This window comes from Bos indicus x Bos taurus, chromosome X, assembly GCF_003369695.1.
Source record: "Bos indicus x Bos taurus breed Angus x Brahman F1 hybrid chromosome X, Bos_hybrid_MaternalHap_v2.0, whole genome shotgun sequence".
Lineage (NCBI taxonomy): Eukaryota > Metazoa > Chordata > Mammalia > Artiodactyla > Bovidae > Bos > Bos indicus x Bos taurus.
Window position 1 is genome coordinate 92,181,211 of NC_040105.1, and position 24,852 is coordinate 92,206,062.

General features: G+C 39.0%; 1 protein-coding gene across 2 annotated transcripts in view; it reads left to right on the plus strand.

The window, feature by feature from the left end:
- The window catches only part of IL1RAPL2 (interleukin 1 receptor accessory protein like 2), a 1,456,614-nt gene that overhangs the window by 952,589 nt on the left and 479,173 nt on the right, over positions 1 to 24,852 (plus strand). For both annotated transcript variants that reach the window (XM_027533545.1, XM_027533546.1), the window contains one exon: positions 1,097 to 1,250. In XM_027533545.1, the coding sequence (XP_027389346.1) occupies positions 1,097 to 1,250 (154 nt within the window). The remainder of the gene's footprint in view (positions 1 to 1,096; positions 1,251 to 24,852) is intronic.

Sequence of the window (24,852 nt, forward strand, 5' to 3'; positions counted from 1 at the left end):
AAGTAGAATCTGCCTGCAACTATTATTCAGGTCATCTGCCTCATGATAAATTTTTTAATTGCCTTAACTGATTGATCCAGTATTTAAATGATAAAATACTTGACTTTCAATTCAATTCACCCCCTTACAGCTGTCCCCTACACCTTCACCAATCTTTATATAACTTTTGACCACCACTTTTGTTGAACATTTGAGATGTGTGGTAGACAAACTGGAACAATATGTAGAAAGTAGTCTAAGAAAATTATCAAAAGCCAAAGCCACTTGTTTGAATATTCTTACATACTCTGCTATTGTATCTCTGTCAGTCTATGGAAAGGTATTAGCTATTCATTTCTAGTAAATCCAATTCCAGTAGCAACACATTCTTATCAGGAGAGCAAAAGAATTGACCTCAAAAACCAAATCTTATTCTCTGGTCACAGATCACTGAACTCGGAAAGTAAGTGGGTAATTTCTCCATCACCTTACTTCATCAAAGTGTGTCCTTATTTTACCTAGCTATGTTTCTAGAGAATTCCTCAAGCTTAATTTTCTTGACCCCCTTCCTTACCCTCAATTTCCCCACAATAGATGTCTTAACTATGAGGAGAGAGATTTTTGAATGTTATTATTAGTTTTTTACTATAAGAAGTAATGAAATCACTGCCAGTGAAAGCCAATTAGAAGTTTTTAATAATGCCTAAGACTCTCTTGTTGTCTATTATGTTGCTAAGTGAACACTGTCCTCTTAGAACTCTTAGTACATATCCCTGTTATATAGAAAGAACCAGGGCACTAAATGCCATTTAGTGACTGCGCTACCTCTTTTGCATTGGCAGATCTTGTATGCTTTTCTGTTTTTGCAGTGTGTCTTTAAGGACTTTCTTCTATTAGGATCAGGCCTTTAAAGTGTTTCTTAGAATGATAGTTGTGATGTTTCAATTGGATACAAAATGATGCGTTTGTGAGGTATTCTGTTCATTGACATAACTCTAGCTATGTATTGTGAAAACTAAAGAGAAGAGTATAAAAAAGTATAAGTACTAAACTGAGACTACTAAGACTTAGTAATATAATTTTTTTTTTTACTTAATTGAAAACATTTTCTCGGCAGGAATGCAAGCCAAAAATGTGGAGAAGCATCATAATACAGAAAGGAAATGCTCTTCTAATCCAGGAGGTTCAAGAAGAAGATGGGGGAAATTACACTTGTGAGCTTAAGTATGAAGGAAAACTTGTAAGAAGAACAACTGAATTGAAAGTTACAGGTAAGCATTGGTTTTACCAAATCATAGCAAATGAGATTTTTAGTATAATTTGGTACAGGAAGAAAAAGGTTCCAAACAAAGAGTAAACTTGATGTGACTTTAGCATTAGCTACAAATGAAATAGTTGTGAAGGTCACAATTAATAAGTTGTAGTGCTAAGCTCTATGTGGAATCAGTTCAGTCGCTCAGTCGTGTGTGACTCTGTGACCCCATGAACTGCAGCACGGCAGGCCACCCTGTCCATCACCAGCTCCCAAAGTTCACCCAAACCCATGTCCATTGAGTCAGTGATGCCATCCAACCATCTCATCCTCTGCTATCCCCTTCTCCTCCTGCCCTCAGTCTTTCCCAGCATCAGGGTCTTCTCAAATGAGTCAATTCTTCTCATCAGGTGGACAAAGTATTGGAGTTTCAGCTTCAACATCAGTCCTTCCAATGAACACTGAGGACTGATCTCCTTTAGGATGGACTGGGTGGATCTCCTTGCAGTCCAAGGGACTCTCAAGAGTCTTCTCCAACACCACAGTTCAAAAACATCAATTCTTCAGTGCTCAGCTTTCTTTGTAGTCCAACTCTCACATCCATACATGACTACTGGAAAAACCATAGCTTTGACTAGACGGACCTTTGTTGACAAAGTTATGTCTCTGCTTTTCAATATGTTGTCTAGGTTGGTCATAACTTTCCTTCCAAGGAGCAAGCATCTTTTAATTTCATGGCTGCAATCACCATCTGCAGTGATTTTGGAGCCCAGAAAAATAAAGTCAGCCACTGTTTCCACTGTTTCCCCATCTATTTTCCATGAAGTGATGAAAGCAGATGTCATGATCTTAGTTTACTGAATGTTGAGCTTTAAGCCAACTTTTTCACTCTTCTCTTTCACTTTCATCAAGAGGCTCTTTTGTTCTTCTTCACTTTCTACCATAAGGGTGGTGTCATCTGCATATCTGAAGTATTGATATTTCTCCTGGCAATCTTGATTCCAGCTTGTGCTTTGTCCAGCCCAGCGTTTCTCATGATGTACTCTGCATATAAGTTAAATAAGCAGGGTGACAATATACAGCCTTGAGGTACTCCTTTTCCTATTTTGGAACCAGTCTGTTGTTCCATGTCCAGTTCTAACTGTTGCTTCCTGACCTGCATACAGGTTTCTCAAGAGGCAGGTCAGGTGGTCTGGTATTCCCATCTCTTTCAGAATTTTCCACAGTTTATTGTGATCCACACAGTCAAAGGCTTTGGCATAGTCAGTAAAGCAGAAATAGACGTTTTTCTGGAACTCTCTTGCTTTTTTGATGCAAGATGGATGTTGGCAATTTGATCTCTGGTTCCTCTGCCTTTTCTAAAACCAGCTTGAACATCTGGAAGTTCACAGTTCACGTATTGCTGAAGCCTGGCTTGGATAATGTTAAACATTATTTTACTAGCGTGTGAGATGAGTGCAATTGTGCAGTAGTTTGAGCATTCTTTGGCATTGCCTTTCTTTGGGATTGGAATGAAAACTGACCTTTTCCAGTCCTGTGGCCACTGCTGAGTTTTCCAAATTTGTTGACATATTGAGTGCAACACTTTAACAGCAATATTTCAGGATTTGAAATAGCTCAACTGGAATTCCATCACCTCTACTTTGTTCATAGTGATGCTTCCTAAGGCCCACTTGACTTCATATTCCAGGATGTCTGGCTCTAGGTGAGCGATCACACCATCGTGATTATCTGGGTCATGAAGATCTTTTTTGTATAGTTATTCTGTGTATTCTTGCCACCTCTTCTTAATATCTCTTGCTTCTATAAGATCCCTACCATTTCTGTCCTTTATTGTGCCCATCTTTGCATGAAATTTTCCCTTGGTATCTCTCATTTTCTTGAAGAGACCCCTAGTCTTTCCCATTTTGTTGTTTTCCTCTATTTCTTTGCATTGATCGCTGAGGAATGCTTTCTTATCTATCCTTGCTATTCTTTGGAACTCTGCATGCAAATGGGTATATCTTTTCTTCTTTGTTTTTCACTTCTATTCTTTTCACCACCATTTGTAAGGCCTCCTCAGACCTCCATTTTGCTTTTTGTATTTATTTTTCTTGGGGATGGTCTTGATTCCTGTTTTCTGTACAATGTCACAAACCTCCATCCATAGTTCATCAAGCACTCTATCAAATCTAGTCCCTTAAATCTATTTCTCACTTCCACTGTATAGTCATAAGGGATTTGATTTAGGTCATACTTGAATGGTCTAGTGGTTTTCTCCACTTTCTTCAATTTCTGTCTGAATTTGGCAATAAGGAGTTCATGATCTGAGCCACAGTCAGCTCCCAGTCTTGTTTTTGCTGACTGTATAGAGCTTCTCCATCTTTGGCTGCAAAGAATATAATCAGATTTTGGTGTCGACCATCCGGTGATGTCCATGTGTAGAATCTTCTCTTATGTTGTTGGAAGAGTGTCTTTGCTATGATCAGTGTGTTCTCTTGGCAGAACTCTATTAGCCTTTGCCCTGCTTCATTTTGTACTCCAAGGGCAAATTTGCCTGTTACTCCAGGTGTTTCTTGACTTCCTACTTTTGCATTCCAGTCCCCTATAATGAAAAGGAGATCTTTTTTGGGTGTTAGTTCTATGTGGAATATGGGCAATTAATTTAGGGAACATGGTACCAGCTGCTGCATATCTGTTCTCCACTTTTATGTAAGGGTCTAAACTCTTTAGGGTATCACTGATGATTACTAAGCATTTCAGGAAAGATATACTGGAACCAGTTTAGAATGTGGACTTAACCTATATGTGGAATCTCCTTGTAAGGTGAAGGCTGCCTCAGAATGTGGTGCTGTTGGGCTCTTGGAATGAAATCATCTTGAACTGAATCCAAAATATCATTTATACAGAATTGCTCATAAATAAGTGATGTTACTGTGAGGTTCTCATGATTCTTAATTGTAGCAACTCCAAATGAATAGCGTGTACATATGTGTGTGTGTGTGTGTATACATACATACACACACAATGGGCTTCCCTGGTGGCTCAAATGGTGAAGAATCCACTTGCAGTGCAGGAGATGTGGGTTTGATCCCTGGGTTGGGAAGATCCCCTAGAGGAGGACATGGCAACCCACTCCAGTGTCCTTGCCTGGAGAATCCCCATGGACAGAGGAGCCTGGTGGGCTACAGTCCATGGGGTCACAAATAGTCAGACATGACTAAGTGACTAAGCACAGCACATGTATTTAATATCTGAAGTACAATTGAAGTGTAAATTAGTAATCTTCTCATAATGGAAGAAAAAGACTCAGAAAATTGTTAGCTGGTGGAGAATAATAGAAATTGATTTTCAGCAAAATGGAACAAAACCTAATACCATAAGTTAGCCCTGACAGTGGGTGTGATGGACCTTTAGAAACTGTGACAGAAATTGCACCTACAATAGTTTCTGAGCAAGTCTGGACTCATTTTCTTCTTGAGTGTCCCTTGGACTGCAAGGAGATCCAACCAGTCCATCCTAAAGGAAATCAGTCCTGAGCATTCATTGGAAGGACTGATGTTGAAGCTGAAACTCCAATACCTTGGCCATCCAATACTTGATGCGAAGAACTGACTCACTGGAAAAGACCCTGATGCTGGGAAAGATTGAAGGTGGGAGGAGAAGGGGCTGACAGAGGATGAGATGATTGGATGGCATCACCGATTCAGTGGAAATGAGTTTGAGTAAACTCCAGTTGTTGATGGACAGGGAGGCCTGGTATGTAAGAATTTGCATACACATATTTTGTATTTTGGATAAAATCTGAGCCATGGTAAAATTTGACATTATCCAGAAAAGTGTTAATATTGATTGCAGTAATTAACTTACTACTAATGTACTCGAGTGTTATTCATTTAACTGTCTAATGTTGACATCAACTAGTTGATTAGTTATAGCATATTCTCATTACTGTTAGGAATACGTATTTTCTTCTACAGTATTTTTTGTTTATATCTAGCTAGCTGACTTTGGGGGGATAGTGTTAAAATCAGTCTACTAAAAATGATACTTGCTTAGTAAGTTCATTTCTATGACTCATATATTTAATTAAGTTTTTCATCCTTGAGAGTCAGTTTCTTTTTCACCTTTTTTTAAATTCTGAATATTAACAAAAGTGCAAAAATATATTTTATTAATTTTTAATATATACATACTTTATAAAGTATGCATATGTAATAATCATTCTTAGTCTGAGTTTATAAAGTGCCTCCTGTGAAAGTTTGAGTTATTATTTTGATTAGCATTATATTTTGCTTCCCCCATGAGCTTTCAAAATAACTACCATATCAGGCCAATCTCAAATAGCAAAGATCTGCTTTTGTTTAATTTCTGATTTCCTCAGTATGAACTAGACTTCTGCCTCATTCATGCAGAAGAATCTATCATAGGCAGTTTTACATCATTAATAAGGGACCTGATCATGCACAGATCCTTGCAGTACCATCACTTTAACCAGAATCACAGAATTCTTATCAAATGCTTTCAGAACACTTCCATTTGGGAGTCCTTTGGCAAACTTTGTCACGTTCTAGTGTTTGGCTTATATTTTAAGTCAGACCAGAATAAAGTATACACCAAACCTCTTTTATGCTTTCATCTATTGGATTATGGTGACAATATATTTGTTTCTTTATTTGTAGATTCTGGAAAAGTTGAACTGGAGGTACTTATTTGGGGTGTCTTATAAGGTGTTAATTCACTTATGCTAAAATTTCAAAAGCGTTGAACTAGGGATTTAAAAGTTCACCTGAACTCTACCTCTCAGAATTTTTTAGACTTTAATGTGCATCAGAACCACATGGGAAAACCCAGGGGTGGTAAAATTGAGATGCCTTAAATACAGATTCCCATTTATCTCCTCCAGATACTAATATAGTATGTCAGTGAGACTGGGAATTTAACTTTCTGTCCTGGGGACTCTTTTGTATGCCTTTCAAGGATCATGCTTTGAGAAATGTTAGCTGAGGGAATGATGCTAAAGAAGTCAGTCACAGGTTTCATTCTCTTGTAAGCATGTTAGTTCATACACACATATATACACACAGACACACACATGCACACACACACATACCCCAAAATTAGTTTTTATAGGCCCCAAATTGTTTCATCTAAGCTCCTAAGAGCTGTTATTGTTGTAGCCACACATTCCGGGAAACAAACTCACTCAGAAGGACAATGCAGATAGTGGAGTGCAGTTTATTACACCAGTGGGCCCAAGGCAGAGCCTCCTCTTAGCCAAGGACCCCAACCAGTTTTTGTGAAAACCTTATATACGCTAAGTGTACGTGCTCAAAGCCACCTCCCTAAATTCTCTGAAACTAGTCTGAACAAAGGAAAAGAAAGATACAATCAAAGTTAACTTGTGATTCATATGCCTTAAGCCTAGGTAGTTAACAGTGGACAATTATCAATAGGCCTGTGGTCATACCCCAATAAGCATAATAAAATTATGATTCTATTTGGTTACACAGATACTTAGGGTATTCTTTTAGGTGAGAGTCTAGGTACGAGCCCTGGGGCTCTTCCATCTGGGGGGTCTGGTTTTCCAGTTGGTATGTCATTTCCACAGATACTGGGCATATAGCTCAAAGTCCACAGTCCAGCCCAAGATGGAGTCCTGCTTTCAAGATGGAGCCTATTCTATTTCCTCCTTCATTATGAAAATAGAGTTTTGGTCACTAAGGAAAATCTGTAAAGGGAGGGTGAGGATAAAACCTCAGCCACTGAAACAGTTATTTATTTTCTATTTAAATAAAAATGTACCTTGTATGTATTACATACTAGAAAAAAATAATTCAAACTTATCCTTGGGCCATTGTTCATACAATAAAATATCAAGTTGATGTATTTATTTACACAGTTTAAATGTTATACTTGACACAGAGAAAAAAAATGGCTTCTTGGTATGGCAGTTCAAGAGGTTTCTCTGTGAAGATTAATTTTTATTTGCTGCTGCTGCTGCTGCAATATTGTCTAATTGTATTAGTCTTCCTTTCCTTGATTAAAGAGGAATTAACAGATTGCCCTCTCATATTTCAAAATATAATGCTGGAATTATTTAAAGAGTAACTTGCTCATACTTGTTTTGAGTTTAGCAATATGCAGGCATGGGCTAGGAATTTTAATACAAAATTCATAAGATTGCTTTATTACAAAATCAGGTAGATAGAGATTTTTAAGATTGTGTATTGCAACTATGCAAGTTTTGAAAGATGAATTTCTGGCTGTTTTTTAAATTTATAAACCTGAGAAATATTTCTTCAGTGAAGCAAGTGTTCTCTTAAAGTCTATTGGTGTTCAGTTCAGTTCAGTCGCTCAGTCGTGTCCGACTCTTTGCGACCCCATGAATCGCAGCACACCAGGCCTCCCTGTCCATCACCAACTCCCGGAGTTCACCCAGACTCATGTCCATCGAGTCAGTGATGCCATACAGCCATCTCATCCTCTGTCATCCCCTTCTTCTCCTGCCCCCAATCCCTCCCAGCATCAGAGTCTTTTCCAATGAGTCAACTCTTCGCATGAGGTGGCCAAAGTACTGGAGTTACTTGCTTTAAATAGATGAGTTATAAAAAAAAAGATCCAGTTATTCAAAACTGATTAGTTAGAAGGTAATCATTGGCTTTATGAAATGATTTTTTCAATATAAAAGATTTTGTCATAAGATTTATTTAAATAATCTGCTCTCCTACTGCATTTTACTAGGATTTTGTTAAAATGCAACTTTTCTGTAATACTTTTAGTATTTAAATCATAGCAGACTTGTACGGTGTTATTATAGACATTTCTTTTTATTCTTTTGGAGGCTGCAGATGAATAGGGGGTGGTTTAACAACATATAGACATGTATATAATACTGTATTTAGGTCATTTGCCAAAGATGCCAACAACTAACAGTTTCCCACAGCATATTTCAGGTGGTTTTTGCTAAGATTTTTTTTTCCCCTTTATTCTCACATTGAATTTTGTGCGGGAGAGAAGGGAAGGTTGATTATATGAGAATGTAAAACAGGTGATAACAGAAGAAGGAGGAAAAGAGGAGTGGGAGAGGGTGAGCAAGATAATGGACTGTATGTGTGTGTTCAATCCCTCAGTTTTGTTTGACTCTTTACGACCCTATGGATTGTAGCCTGACAGACACCTCTGTCCATGGCATTCTCCGGGCAAGAATAGGAGTAAGTTGCCATGCCCTCCTCCAGGGGATCTTCCCAGCCAGGGATTGAACCACATCTCTTGCATGTCCTACATTGGCAGGCGGATTCTTTACCACTAGCGCCACCTGGGGAGAATGAAATGGCAACCACTCCAGTACTCTTGCCTGGAGAATCCCGGGGACAGTGGCGCTGGGTAGGCTGCCGTCTATGGGGTCGCACAGGGTCGGGCAGGACTGGAGCGACTTAGCAGCAGCAGCAGTGTTGCAGGAACGGGGACCCCTTCCAGGGCCCGAAACTGGGCTCTTGTCTAACAATCGGAAATGAATTGTTGGAGGAGACACATGTGCTGACAAAGCAAGAGATTTTATTGGGAAAGGGCACCCGGGTGGAGAGCAGCAGGGTAAGGGAACCCAGGAGAACTGCTCTGCCTCATGGCTTGCAGTCTTGGGTTCTATGGTGATGGGATTAGTTTCTGGGTGGTCTTTGGCCAATCATTCTAATTCAGAGTCTTTCCTGGTGGTGCACGCATCGCTCAGCCAGATGGATGCTAGCAAGAGGGATTCTGGGAAGTGGATGGACACGCTGTGTCTCCTTTAGACCCTTCCCGAACTCTTCCGGTTGGTGGTGGCTTATTAGTTCCATATTCCTTATCAGGATCTCCTGCCATAAAACAACTCATGCAAATGGTTACTATGGTGCCTGACCAGGACGACCCCATGGACTGTATAGTATTCTCTAGGCCAGAGTACTGGAATGGGCAGCCGTTCCCTTCTCCAGGGGATCTTCCCAACCCAGGGATTGAACCCAGGTCTCCCACATTGCAGGCGGACTCTTTACCCGCTGAGCCACAAGGGAAGCCCTATGGGCTAAGGTTTCCTATTATAATAAAGGAGAATGTCTGCCTTGAGAAGGTCAAAGACAGTCATAAATTACAGGAGCTCCCAAAATGAACCCAAGCAGGAAGCCAACACTAATTAACTGTATTTAGAATATAATTCACCCTTCACCTGACAAATCATTCACAAATACATTATTTTATGTAGCGTTTTAGAAATGCATATTGACTATTTAGGATAAACATTAACCTGTTCTCTGGGGAAATATGCAAATAATGCCTCTACTCCTGATTCTTTTAAACAGCTTTAGAGTTCCTGATTTAAGACTCTTTAGTTATTAGGGATAAGAGATTTCTTAACCCATTGGTGTCTGATTGTCATGGTTGGAAAGAGAGGTTTATTCTATGAATAGGTTACAAAGATTTGCTGCTAGATTACTATAAGCAATAGCAGCAAATCAATCTGGATATACAAAGCTTGATTAAATTGCAAACTGGAAGTCTTTGGTGAAGATTTTCAAATCCATGGCTTCAGTAAATGCTTTTAATTTCACTTTGCAAAGTTAAAACCAACTGTAGTACATTGTTACAGATGTCAGTTAGACTGCATAGCCTGTTAGAATAATCTTCCTTTGGTGTGGAGAATGGCATCTATTTACACATAGAGGAAGTAGTTTTGCATCAGATTTGAAAACAGACTTTTCCTGAACTCTGGCTCGTTTATGCTTCCATTGTTAATCCTGAGACACTGGGGTGAGAATGGTTTTAGGACAAACAGTAGAGTTTAGAGATTTGGTGGAGAGTTGGGGGAATTTAAAAAGTGGAGATTCTGACTGAGTGATAATAATACAACAAGAGAAATGATTTCTGAGCCAACAACTAAGTAATCAGATTAGGGGCCCCCAGAGAGTTAATGTCTATTGACAGCTCACCATGTAGCAGACATTGTGCTTAGTATATTTCATTCATTTTCTCATTTATTCATCACAACAACCATATGAGAGTGGACATTATTATTTCCCCCATTTTATAGAAGATGAGACTAAACACAGAGAGGTGAACTTATGTCTAAAGGTCACATACTTTGTAATGGGCCAAGTACAGATATGAATCTAGGTCTTTCTAACTCTCAAATATAACTTTTCAAACATCACCAAAGAGTAACCATACAATTTCATCCATCAATATGTATTATGTACATTGAAACATATATCAAAATATTGATCACACTGTGCACCATTCTACTATGATGTCCTTTTTGGACATTAACTGTTTGGTCTTCAATAAGTCCCTGGTTTGTTGTAGCCATGTGTTCCGGGAAACAAACTCACTCAGAAGGACAATGCAGATAGTGGAGTGCAGTTTGTTACACCAGTGGGCCCAAGGCAGAGTCTCCTCTTAGCCAAGGACCCCGACCAGCTTTTGTGAAAACCTTATATACCCTAAGTGTACGTGCCCAATCCCACCTCCCCAAATTCCCTGAAACTAGTCTGAACAAAGGGAAAAGAAAGATAGAGTCAAAGTTAACTTGTGATTCATATGCTTTAAGCCTAGGTAGTTAACAGTGGACAATTATCAATAGGCCTGTGGTCATACCCCAATAAGTATAGATAGAATTTATGATTCTATTCGGTTACACAGATACTTAGGGTATTCTTTTAGGTGACAGAGAGTCCAGGTACTAGCCCTGGGACTCTTCCTTCTGGGGGCCTGGTTTTCCAGTTGGTATGTTATTTCCATTGATACTGAGCATATAGCTCAAAGTCCACAGTCCAGCCCAAGATGGAGTCCTGCTTTCAAGATAAAGCCTCTTCTGTCTGTTTCCTCCTTCAGGTTGAATTTAGATAACCCCAGAAAGAAGACACTTGACATTTTGGAGCTTAATCCTTAGCTGTCAATGAGTACCTTAGATGAGATCAGTAGTAATGGTGTAATTAACTCAGAATTTAGGATGATACCAGGAGAAAAACAAGTAACAGTGTGGTGCCATGAGAAATAAGAATATACCAAAGATGGAATTTTCCAAGCTGTATGTTTTGGTGCCATATGACCCTGTTAATAGAAAATCCATGTTGAGAAAAAATGGAATCCACTAAGATTCACTGCAGTTATGGCAATGATTTCAAGTTAATTATTCTCTATTTAATCAATGGAGAATAGTATAGTTAAACAACATTGATTCAGTATGTAGAGAATAATTATCACATAAATCAGGGCCTACTCTGTGCAACCAGGAATGCAAGATCCAAGTCTCTAATGTGGTTCTTGAAGGAGATGGGTAGGAACAGAATTATGTTTCCTTTGAAATTTGTGAAAACTTTAAATGTGTTCATTAGGACAAATAGTGTTTCTCCAACTGTATTCTATGGAGCTCCAATTCTAAGAGATTTTAGTAGTTATTTTTCAGAGAGAGAAAGGAAAGGAAGAGAAGGGAATAGAGAGAGGTTCTGTGGCAATGTGTTAATCTGCTGGGTCAAACTTATATGGCTTTTCTTTTTGCAAGGCATTTTGAGGCATCTTACTGCATATGATATTCTAATATGTATTATAATTTTTGAAAACTTTTTCTAAATAATTATTTAATAACTTAAATAATTGAATAACTTAAATACTTATTTAAATTATTATTAAGTTAAATTAAATAATTATTTAAAACTGTTTCTAAATAATTTTCTAAACTTTTAAGACCACATAACCCTTTTTCCCCTGGTTGAGAGTATCTGAGAATGCTGTTTCATAGAACAAAATGCAAAAAATAAAAAAGTTAAGTGAGTAGTCAAGTAAGTACCTAGTCTATTGGCATCCTACTGATGACTGTATCAATATTAACAGTTCCAATAAGATACTTAACAGGCATTAACTTTATGTTACAATTATAATCTTGTTTTCTGTTGTTTATCTTATTTGCTCAACTAGTCTCTAAGCTCCTTAAGGAGGGATTTGTTGACTGATTCTTTTCCATGTCCCCACGTGTTGAGCACATAGTAAGTACTCAGACATTATATGTAGCATGGATGGGTTGGGTGTTTATTTCATTGATGACGGCTTCAGTTGGGTACAAATAAGACAGCTTTGTATTTGTAGAGAACTTTATGATTTCGAAACAGTTTCACTTCTGAGATCTCATTCTGTTTCTCACAGAACTTTATAGAGTTGGCAGCAAAGAATGTTGTTGTTATCATTATTCATATTTTTCAGCAGAGTTAATTTTTTCAGCTCAGAGTGTTTAAGCCATTTGCCCTGGGCCAGGAGCTGGTGAATGGCATAGTGAGGACTAGAACCCCTATCTTCTGATTCCTAACACGATACTTTCCTATCTTACCCTACTGTCCATAGTCCCTTAACCCTGGGTTCTGAGCCAGAAGAAAAAGAGATGTACCCCAAGGAGAACTCCAAAGATGGTGCTTCAGAGCTCAGGTCTATGGTATTCTGTATTCTGTGCACGTTCATGTTCAGTCACTGAGTCCTGTCTGACTCTTTGTGACCTCATGGACTGTAGCCTGTCAGCCTTCTCTATCCATAGGATTCTCCAGGAAAGAATATTGGAGTGGCTTACCATTTCCTTCTCCAGGGGATCTTCCTGATCCAGGGATTGAACTCCTGTCTCCTGCATTGCAGATGGATTCCTGCATTGCACCACCAAGGTAGCCCATGGATCCCTGAAATAACCTGTTATTTTAAATGCTTATTTGCCAATCCACTGTTTTGGCTTTAAGAAGAAATAGCTCTGATTCAATTCCTTCTGTAAAAGGAAAAGCATTTAATGCTGATGGCTGAATCTAAGCCAGTGAAGGGGAAATTCCCTAATCAATACTTAAATGCTTCTAGCAGCCAGGTAGGTCATCTACCTGAGTGACTGTGTGAAGCCACAGGGAGGGGCAAGTTGGGGAGAGTCTTAGCAGTACCAACTCAGCCCTGTCTGATTGCTGTTATATGAAATTGAGGATCCAGTGCTGCTAGGCTCTCTAATTTTTGAAGATATGCTAGAAGTCTGGATTTTTGTGTGAAAATCCCTTGCTTGTTGAGCACTGTGTGGACCAAATAAAACATTATAGTAGTAGTAGTAGTGTTAGCAGTAGTCACTCAGTCATGTCTGACTCTTTGTGACCCCATAGAGCCTGCCAGGCTCTTCTGTCCATGGAATTCTCCAGGCAAGAGTACTGGAATGGAATGGTTAATTCCTTTCTCCAGGGGATCTTCCTGATCCCCCAGATAGGGATTGAACCCATGTCTCTTGTACTGCAAGCAGATTCTTTACCATCTGAGTCACTATGGAAGCTCAAATAAAATATGCCTGTGGGCTAAATTCTATTTGGAGACTGCCTATTCGTGACCTTTGCCTTAAGGGATTTCACTCAGTAGCACTTTTAAACAAGTGACTGACTGGCTGGTGCAGACTCTGCTCCCTATTTCCATTTCCAGCAACAAATGGGGAAAAAAAATCTTTAAGTGGTTTGGGGAACAGTTAATAGACTAAATGGGAATAGCACTCAGAAGCTGTCCTAATCACAGGATCCAATAGACTGGTCAATCCAAGTGGAGAGTGAAGGGCACAATTTATGGATGTAATACTACAAGAGGGGTACTGACGAATTGATCACCTTCCAGAGAAGAGCAATTTAGATGATGAAGCAAGTTGGTCTCAAATGTTTCAGATAAATGAAGGGCCCTGGGGATAAAGCACCCACCTTAGAGCTGCCCTGAAGTGGTGGCATGTGAAGCACAGAGGGAAACAAATCACTGGTGTGTGTTCTCTCTCCTTCCTGTTCCATCTGAGCAGCCAGTTAGCATGCTCTGAATGTCGGTATCCTGATTATCACATGGGAATATGTCTCATTTATACCTTTTTTATGACTTAATGAGGTAAGACCTCAGCAGTCAATAGTTCTTGGCTACATTAAGGGAACTTTCACATGACTGACTGTGCATTTCATAATTGACTGTTCTTTTGCAGTCGCAGGTGCACAAGTCTTATGACCCAAACCGGCTTGCAGCAGCTCCTTTACCTTTCCTCCTAGGCCTCCCTCTTTTCCTGGGTCACCCTGGTCTTTCCTACCCTACCCCACCCACCCCGAATGACATCTTTTTCCCTCTCCGGCTCTTTTATATGTCCTCATGTCCTATCTTCTCTGTATCCCATCTCCCCAGACCCTCACTTTCTGGTGGGGTGACTAATATCTCAATGAAATAAATTCAAGACTGCTTATGGCCAAAATGTTTCCCTTCTAAGCAAGCATATTTGCAAGTTAATAGATACTTCAATCCTGTAACTCACAGGCATGACTAATAGTGGGAATTTCTGGCAGCTTTTCATTGCCTATGGGCGGCCTTTCCCAGAGTGCCACAATTCATACCCAGCAGGTGGCTGTTTGCTCCTTCTAGAAACAAGGTCAGCTCTACTCATGACCTTGAGGGACAAGGAGGAAAGAAAAAGCCGACTTAGAATTAGTGGAAAAGAGGGCCTTGAATCAATCTAAAACCTGATTTTTTCCCTTTCTCTTCTTCCACTCTTATTTTGTCTCTCCTTTCTCTCCCTTTGCCTCAACCTATGACACAGAGCTGGGGCTTCCCAGGTGGCTCAGTGGTAAAGAATCTGCCTGCCAGTGCAGAAGGATGCAGGAGATGCAGGTTCAATCCCTGGGTCAGGAAGATCCCCTGGAGGAGGAAGTAGCAACCCACTCCAGTATTCTTGCCTGGGAAATCCCATGGACAGAGGAGGCTGGTGGGCTATACAGTTCATGGGGTCACAAAGAGTTGGACATGACTGAGAGACTGAGCACATGCGTGACACAGTGTTATCTCTTAACCCTATTGGGGACAGCCAGGTTCAAAGAGATTTCTAGTCTCTGTCCTAGGAAAATGTTTGTGCCATGTGTCTATGCCCTACAGGGAGATGAACGAACACTGTTAAACTGTCCCATCAGCAGAAAGGCACTTCTGTTTCTCTGCACAGTCAAGGGCTGTGACAGCATTCATTCCTGTGGGATTATTTCACAAGTAGCTGTACAGGAGACAAGCTTGGAGGGCTAGAGGTGAGCAAGTTAGAGCATGTGGCCACAGGATGTGGCAAACATGCCCAGTCTAGGCCAGTTCTGCTCCAGTGGCTCTCTTCCAGTACCTGAGGTGATCAATGACTCCTTGGCTGACTTTTCTGATTTGAGTTAGGGGCACGAGAGGGCGTTCTTTGGAAGAAAGTGCCTTATGACTGTTACAAGTATAGGTATCTGAGATCTGTAAGCACAGATTTCCCTAGTTCCATTATGTTCACCTGTGAGATTCTCAGCTACCTTGCTCTCTGCTAACCTGAAATCAGTGGTTTGAGAAGTCTGAGAATATTCTATCAAGCTACCCTTGTAAAGGGATAAAGACTCAAAACTTGATATGGTGGGAGACTAGCCATGAACTGGATTCAACAGTGGGAGACTAGCCATGAACTGGATTCAACAGAGTGGAGTAGATGCTCAGAGAATGCGCATTTACTGTGTCAGGCAGTGTACTTTACAATCAGTCAAATTTCACAACAACCTTAAAAAAGTTGGTGATATTTTCTTTATAAGGGAAGAAATGGAGCCTCAGGATATTCATTTATGATCACACAGCTAGTAAGTGGTGGGGCTAGAATTTTAATTCACCTTTGTTCTAAAACCTTGCTGTTAAAGCAACATGATGGACTACCTGCATGGCTCTTGCACGCAAGAGCACTCCATAAATGCCTTTAACTCCTTACTTTTTGGCTTGTTTGCCTGTTTCATGCCTTTATACTCTTTGCCAGGAAACATTTGCACTTCTGGACTTCTTCCAGGAAGTCTTCACAGGTTAACTTCATTTTACATTCACCTATTTCTTTCTCCTAAGTTCCCCTGGCAATTTAGTAAAAGTTTTCACCACACTGTCTGATGCTAATTTATAATTTATTATCTTAGACATCTTTGTGTAGGTTTTGTCTCATCAATTAAATTAATGTTCTTTAAGATTCTTTGTTCCTTTGCAAAGTTTTATCTTGACATTTAGACACAAAATGCAATTATGGAGCTAGGAGCTGGGCTCAGTATTTTCACAGATGTGATCTCATTTAAGCATCAAAAAAAAAAAAAAAAAAGAAAGAAAGAAAGAAATCCTGTGAGGTATTGTCACCTTAGCCCCATTTTATAAATGCTGAAGTTGAAATTTGGAGTTGTTAAGTAATTTTCTCAGTGTTTTGCAACAACTGAATGATAATGCAAGTTTGAAGATTCAGATGCCTATTGTTTCCTCAAAGCCTGAGCCCTTCCACTAGTAAATGCTTATGGAACCATGTGTTGCTTATAGTACTATGATCTGATTTGACTACAGTATTCTTATATGTAGATGGTTAAAACACACAAACACACATAGAAATTTTAGCAAAACAAAGAGTAGATTTTAACAAAACAGAGATTCTAAGGAAGACCTATGGAAAACTGAAAACTTGATTTGCTCCCTTGTATATTGACCCAGAACCAGAAAATTATGATTCAAATCCTTAGTAGCTGTGTGATTCTGAGAATTTCCATTTACCCTTCTGAATTTCAGTTTTGTCTTTTTGCAAAATGGAGAGGTATAATATCTATGCCGAGTGAAGAAAATATAGGAGAAACACTTAAAATGGTGTCTGGGAAATAGTAGGTACTCAATAAATGATATTAATTATTATGATTAGTATCATTATCATCATCCTCATTATTACTAGAACACTTGCAAAGATGACCTCACAGCCATTTAACACAAGAAAGCAGTCTGATAAATGGTCTAAGAAAAATTGATATTTTTAATAGGGTGCTTCATTTACAGGGGATGAATTTTAAAAATTAGGGGCTATGATAAACTCTTAGGGCTACATAGGTTGGTATTTTGGGCAAAACTGTTTCATCCACCGAGATGCAATCATGTGGAATAATTTGTCAATTAAGGTGGTCACAGCAAATGTTGTCTGTAAAAATGAGCTTTTGCAGCCAGCAAAACATTTTAATGATGTGTGAGCCCAGAGCAAAGGCTGCTGAGACAAAGCTGAGGGGAAAATGAGTCCTGAGGACAAGCATGTTAAAGAGAATGGCCTTTTCCTGTCCAGCAATTCCTTATGTCATTATGATTCATCAGTGGTGGTTTATAAAAGGCAGTTAAATGGCTTCCTTTGGCTGTCAAATAGGAAAATAATTCATCAGTTCAAGTCCATAAATCATTTCTTGGTACTGGGAGAACTTTATATAGCTAGAAGCTCTCCGTGATGTGGTACCGTGCTCCCGCAAGACTACTGAGAAGCACCAGATGCAGAAGCCTAAGTGACAAGCTGCATAGGGTCTGCAGGCAGAGAAGGGTGATTCCTTTCTGGGCACATTGCCTTGATCCTCTCTGACTGTTTAGAAAAAAACAGTCAATTGTATATCTGGCTTATAGTAATCATTTGATATAGCTGGGTTAGTGTTAGGGTTGGATGAGTTCATTTTAATGTTTTGAATCCTTTGCGTCAGAGTTTACTTGTAGTTTCTGATAATTCTCTTCAACTATATTCTGGGAAATTGAGATGGAAAGGCAGTGATCATAATGTTCAGGGATATGGGATCAATACCCCGAGTCATTTGCTCAATTTTGAAATTTAGGGCTTTATAGCTTCACTATAAGCTATGGCATAAAAGTTTCATGTGAAATAATTGGGCTTGAATTTTTCTGATAAAAGGTGTTTAATATCACAATTAAATAATATAATCCCCCTTGCTTCTAAAACCAGACATCTGTTAATATCAATACCCTTGTATATTGTGCCAGTAAAATTATCTTCATAATACTATTTAATTTATTTCCCTCCTGTCTACAATGAGGGCAACTGGTGGCACAGAGAGTAAAGAATACGCCTGCAATGCTGGAGACCTGGATTCAATTGCTATGGGAAGATCCCATGGCGGAGGGCACTGGCAACCCACTCCAGTATTCTTGCCTGGAGAATCCCATGGACAGAGGAGCCTGGTGGGCTGTAGTCCATAGGGTTGCAAAGAGTCAGACACTGAGTGACTGAGCACTCATACTGTCTACAATATGAGGTGAAAGGTGAAAAGGACATTTTGGGGCAAGTGAGCAAGTGTTTATTATCTAATTCCATGATTATTAAGCCTGAATACACAATCAGCATATTTTATATTTTTTAAATTTCATCAAATCCTCATTGTGCTAAGTAAGTAGAAGTGAACTAAAAGGACAAACGCTCAGCTGTAATTGAGCTTGTAGTATATAATAGTGAGACTAAACAAATGAACACATGTATTTCCTCATTTTAGCTCAATTTAAAGAAGGTTTTTCTGAGTCTTTCTTCTCTGGAAAGACACTATACTAATTGCTGTTACATTGGTTATTGAGAGCATGCAGGTACATAATACCAACTGGCTCATGTCAATCTGGGGATTGGGAGGACTGAAAGATATGGCAGAGGTAGCCAACATAACTTCTTTAGAGTTCTGCAAGAGACAGCATGCATTTATACTGCCCCGTAAACTACATATTCTTTAATTCTTGGAGGCTTCTTTTTCAGTTGTTTGACTGATTTCTACTCACTTGGAATTCTAGCTGCACAGACTTTTCATTTACCCAGTAACATTTGTGAAGTAGAAGTAGCTTCAGGAGGGGATAAAAGCTAGAAGTGACTTCAATAAGAATATGATCTGATCCTCTCATCTTTTTATATGAGGTGGCAGAACCCAGAGATGTTAATTTATGTACCCTAAAGACATAGTTTGGGAGTAGATAAGCTGAGACTTATTCTAATAAAATGCTTCTTTCTGCCACTTTCTGCTGCTCCACAGGACCTTCCTAACTCAGTCTTAAGTCTTGCCTCAGAGGCTTTTTTATGTCCAATTTAATCGATATCTTCATTATAATTGAAATATTTAACTCAGATTGATGTAAAGTCTTCAGAGAGTTTCTGCTGATCTGGTTTCTAAAAGTTATTCAAGCAAAACTGGAAATATATGGGTTTTTGACATTTTCCAGAAGCCATTAGCTTATATTCTCCACTAACTCTCAGAATGTATGCTACAAGAGGATAATTTTCAAACTAGTCCTAACAAACTCCCTGTTTATCCCTTTTTGGTTGGTACACAAATCAGTTTTGTACTCTAAAGATTGTTTGATCCTAAAAACATGCACCCTTCCTTCCTTAGGGATTATGCGCACTCCAAAATCACCTTATGAACTATGTCATGAACATTTCAGTCTATTAGCAGGGAAATACCAGGAAGCAGAATTGAGAAAATCACCCCCAGCAGTCTCCCTTGCTCTAGAGAAAGTATGGTGAGTGGAAAGAGCATAGGATTTAAAGTCAGAAAGATTTGGTTTCAAATTCTTTCTTTACCAGTAACTTGCTGAGTGAGCCTGGACAAGTTACTGTACTTCTCTAAGACTGCATTTCTATATCTATTTGTATACCTTTACCTTGCAGAATTCTTGGGAGAATTTGAGATAACAGAGTAAATGATACCTATTTCTATCATTGCTGTTGTCATGAATATTATTTACTGATCCTGTGGCCATTACTACTAGTACAAGTACTACCACTGATACCACTATTATAGTAATAATACTACTATTACCACTGATACTATACTACTGATACTACTATTACCACTGATACTACTATTATAGTAATAATACTATTACCACTGATACTACTATTACCACTGATACTATACTACTGATACTACTATTACCACTGATACTACTATTATAGTAATAATACTACTATTACTATCACTAACTTACTTAAGAGGCTGCAAAATAGTCATCCCCAGTGGCTTGGATGGTAAAGAATCTGCCTGCAATGGAGGAGACCTGGGTTGAATCCCTGGGTTAGGAAGATCACCTGGAGAAGGGAATGGTTACCCACTCCAATATTCTTGCCTGAAGAATCCTACAAACAGAGGGGCCTGGTGGTCTATCATCCATGAGGTTGCAAAGAGTTGAACATGGCTGAGCAACTGAGCATGCATGCACCCACACACGCCCTTGCGTGTAGTATTTTGGCAGATGGAATCAGCTGAAGAGCAGAAAAAAACTTGACACAGTGTAGAACACAGCAGCTTCTAATAATACATTAAAAGTCAGAAATTTCAAATAATCTTCTCAATAAAATCAGTAATTTAGTTGAGTTATAGACAATACAACTTTATGCATCAGACTTGGACTGATGATCTATTTCACATATGGTAATATACATGTTTCAATGCTATTCTCTCAAATCATCCCACCCTCGCCTTCTCTCTCAGAGTCCAAAAGTCTGTTCTTTACATCTGTGTCTCTTTTGCTGTTCGCATATAGGATCGTCATTACCATCTTTCTAAATTCCATATATATGCATAAATATACTGTATTGGTGTTTTTCTTTCACCACAATATTTTAATTAGCCTTCAATTAAAATAAATTAATTGAAAAAAAACAAAAAATACAACTTTATAAATAAAATTGTTAGAAAAATAACCCTCTTATTAAACTAGCCAGTAAGTTCCCTCAGAATAGGAGCTATGTATCTTGCCCCTTTGCATTTCTATCTCTGTAGCATGGTGCTTGACACAGAGTGATGAAAGAATATTTGTTGAATAAGTGATAGAAATTCCTAAAAGTATGTATGTTAGTTTGTTGTTGTTTCTGAATTGCTGTGTTTTTTTATTTATTTAAAAAAATATTTGAAATCCTACTATACAACAGTGCAAAGCTCTGGGAATGCAGTGGGGAGCAAAGTCATACACAGTTATTACCTTTAAGAGCTTCAAATCTAGTGGGAGAAACACACCTTACACAAAGGAAATAAGTATGAAGCTTTAATTGTGAAACTGGTATGAAGGAAAGAGGTACGTGTGCTAAAAGAGCATGTATTGGTGGGATGTGAGCTAGTCAGAGTGGGCAGGAATGACTTCTTAGAGGAAATAAAGGTCAAGCAGGGATACAGAGTGTAAATGGGCATTAGCTAGGATAAGAAAGAAAGGGTTTTTCTGGCAAAAGCATCAGCATGTGCAGGTGTGTTCTGTAGAGAGATCAAGGTAAGTATCAGTGGCTAAAATAAGTTCAAATGCAGCTGGCTGGAGTGAAGTGAGGGAGGAAGACACTAAAACAAGCTAAGGCTAAAGTAGTGGTTCAGGGACAGAAAATCTGGGGCCTTTCTGGCACACTAAGGATTGCCTCTTTAGTGTCAATCTTTAAGTGCAATGCCTCCCACCAAATGATTTCAGTATAGAGAATGGATTGGAGGGGAGCCAGAATAGATGGGATTGCTCTAGTCAAGGCTAGAGGTGATCATAACTTGGACTAGGGTGGAAGTTGTGTCTATGGAGAGAAGTAAAGACTTGAGGGGCTAGTTAGAACATAAAATCAACAGAACTTGGTGATGGATTAGATATGGAGTATTAGAACAATAAACAGGTGTCTCTTAAGTAATGCTTAGGCTTCTTGCTTGTTCAGCTGAATGAATTGTGGTTTCTTTTTAGTGAGAGGTCCAGGTATGACAAAGTTTATTCAATCACAGGTTTTCCTATATGCTCCTATGTGCCAGGTGTCATGATAGATGTAGGAGATTCAGAGATAAATAAATTATTGTGCTTATCTTCAAGAATCTCACAATCTAGTTGGGGAAAGATTCACAAAATTAGCAGGTAGTTATAGTGAGTGTAACAGTGTAACATGTAACAGTTCATGGGATTCTGATGAGGGTGAACGAAAAGAGTGAAAAAGTTGGCTTAAAACTCAACATTCAAAAAACTAAGATCATGGCATCCAATCCTATCACTTCATGGCAGATATATGGTGGAAACAGTGATAGATTTTATGTTCTTGGGCTCCAAAATCACTGTGGATGGCGACTGCAGCCATGGGATTAAAAGACCCTTGCTTCTTGGAAGGAAAGCTATGACAAACCTAGACAGTGTATTAGAAAGCAAAGACATCACTTTGCTAACAAAAGTCCGTATAGTCAAAGCTATGTTTTTTCCAGTAGTCATGTAAGGATGTGAGAGTTGGACCATAAAGAAGACTGAGCACGAAGAATTGACGCTTTCAGGCTGTGGTGTTGAAGAAGACTCTTGAGAATTCCTTGGACAGCAAGGAGATCAAACCAGTCAATCCTAAAAGAAATCAGTCCTGAATATTCATTGGAAGGACTGGTGCTGAAGCTGAAGCTTCAATACTTTGGCCACCTGATATGAAGAGCCAACTCTTTGGAAAAGACCCTGATTCTTAGAAAGATTGAAGGCAAAAGAAGAGGGCAGCAGAGGATGAGATGGTTAGATAGCATCACTGACCCAATTGACATGAGTTTGAGCAAACTCTGGGAGATAATGAAGGACAGGGAAGCCTAGTATGCCACAATCCATGAGGTCACAAGGAGTCGGACATGACTTCGTTCCTGAACAACAACAGTGGACTAAATATCTGATAAAAGTCTGCCCAGGGTTCTATGGAAGCCTAGAAGAGGGGAAATGCCTAGACATTGGACAGAGTTGGTGAATTATGTTGGAGGAAGCCAAGAAAATGAGGGGTCATTATGGAGTTAGGTCATTTTGGATTTTATGTGCACTCTTTTGCTGGACATATTCAATAGACATTAAGCTTTGAAAAGGAGAAGACACCATTTTCCCCTGTTCTGCTTCTCTGTCTTCTGCTCAATACACTAAGCAACCTGGCTGTATATTCCATGACTGTGAGTCAAGAGGCAATTTCTAGTGTCACTGACTGATTTCTCAATTTCTGGTAGACTATTAAGTGTTCTTCTCTCATTACAAGATACAACAGGCACCTGAAAAGTGCTGTGTAAATCAAATTGGGGTAAATTAAACCTTGCTTTAAATAACCTGAGTAGTTTGCTATTTACTTTTATAAATTAAAACATCATTTTCTAATTTTCTTCCATATACTTCCATTTAATTCTTCAACTTTGCTTAAGGCAGCACCTATTTTTGTATTTAAGTTTTATTTAAATAATGTCTAAGTAGTTTTTTCTTACATTCATTTATTTTGACATTAACTTTGTGATAGTTTATATTGAATAAAATATAGTCTCAGTGAACTCCGGGAGTTGGTGATGGACAGGGAGGCCTGGTGTGCTGCGATTCATGGGGTCGCAAAGAGTCAGACACTACTGAGCGACTGATCTGATCTGATCTGATACCTGTTAATGAGTTTTAACAAATGCCTGCACCTATGTAACTCTGAAAATTGTGGTTAATCTATCTATTCTTTGTCACATGATTAATTTTGATGTGGTTCTCACATTTCATGGCATCTACTGAAGAAGGGAATGGCTGGCTACCCACTTCAGTATTCTTACCTGGAGAATTCTGTGGACAGAGAAGCTTGACGGACTACAGTCCATGGGGTCACAAAGACTTGGACACTACTGAGTGACTAACATACAACACAACAGTGAATATTGTTTCAAGCATATGCTGGGGGGAGCCATTCCCCTTTTATTTACTTCAAGTTAGAATTCTTATATCCTAACCTATGACTATATATAAATGACTACAGAGACTAGGGGAAAATGGTGATCATATCATGCTTGTTTTAGCATGCATCTTGGGATTGTGGTGAAAGTACTATTCTTAAAGAGGGAATTCTGCGAAAGATAATCTGTGTCTGTGTGGGGGCCTGTCTACAAAATAGTGTGCCTTCATCACAGACTCTCAGTCATTTCCACCCAAATTAAGTTACTATTAGGGATTTGTACTGTCTTTTTCTTTTTTGTTAAACCTATCATATTTTAACCTTAATAGGTAAAGGGTAGTTTATTGCAGTGGGCACAGGATTTGCCAAAAAGACTAGAATTTAAATCCTTGTCCTACCTTCTGCCAGCTATATGAACCTGAACAAGGCACCTAGCTTTTCTGAGCCTCAGTTACTCCCATCTGTAAATGTATTCTTTATAAGATTATCATGAGGATTAAAAGTGATATTGCATAAAACGTCTGCCTAGCACAGAAGAATCATTAATGAATGCAAGTCCTTCTAGTCCCAAATTAGAGGACATAAGTAAGAATTTACTAAATACATAATTTTCCTGAGAGTGTACTAAGGAGGCTTGAGCTGATTCAGTAGAAGGTTAAGGTATAAGCTAATAGGTTGATGACACTGGAAGAAATTTAAGTCTAAAGCTCTCATTTGATTGAAGAGCACAAGAATCTAGAGGGTTGAAGTGACTCACTTGATGTTAACAGCCAGCATGTTCATTAATACATTCAGTTCAGTTCAGTCACTCATTCATGTCCGACTCTTTGCAACCCCATGGACTGCAGCACATCAGGCCTCCCTGTCCATCAGCAAATCCCAGAGTTTACTCAAACTCATGTCCATTGACTCAGTGATACCCTCCAACCATCTCATCCTCTGTCATGCCCTTCTCCTCCCGCCTTCAATCTTTCCCAGCATCAGGGTCTTTTCCAATGAGTCAGTTTTTCACATCAGGTGGCCAAACTATAGGAGCTTCAGCTTCAACATCAGTCCTTCCAATGAATATCCAGGACTTATTTCCTTTAGGATGGATGAGTTGGATCTCCTTGCAGTCCAATGGACTCTCAAGAGTCTTCTCCAACACCACAGTTTCAAAAGCATCAATTCTTCGGTGCCC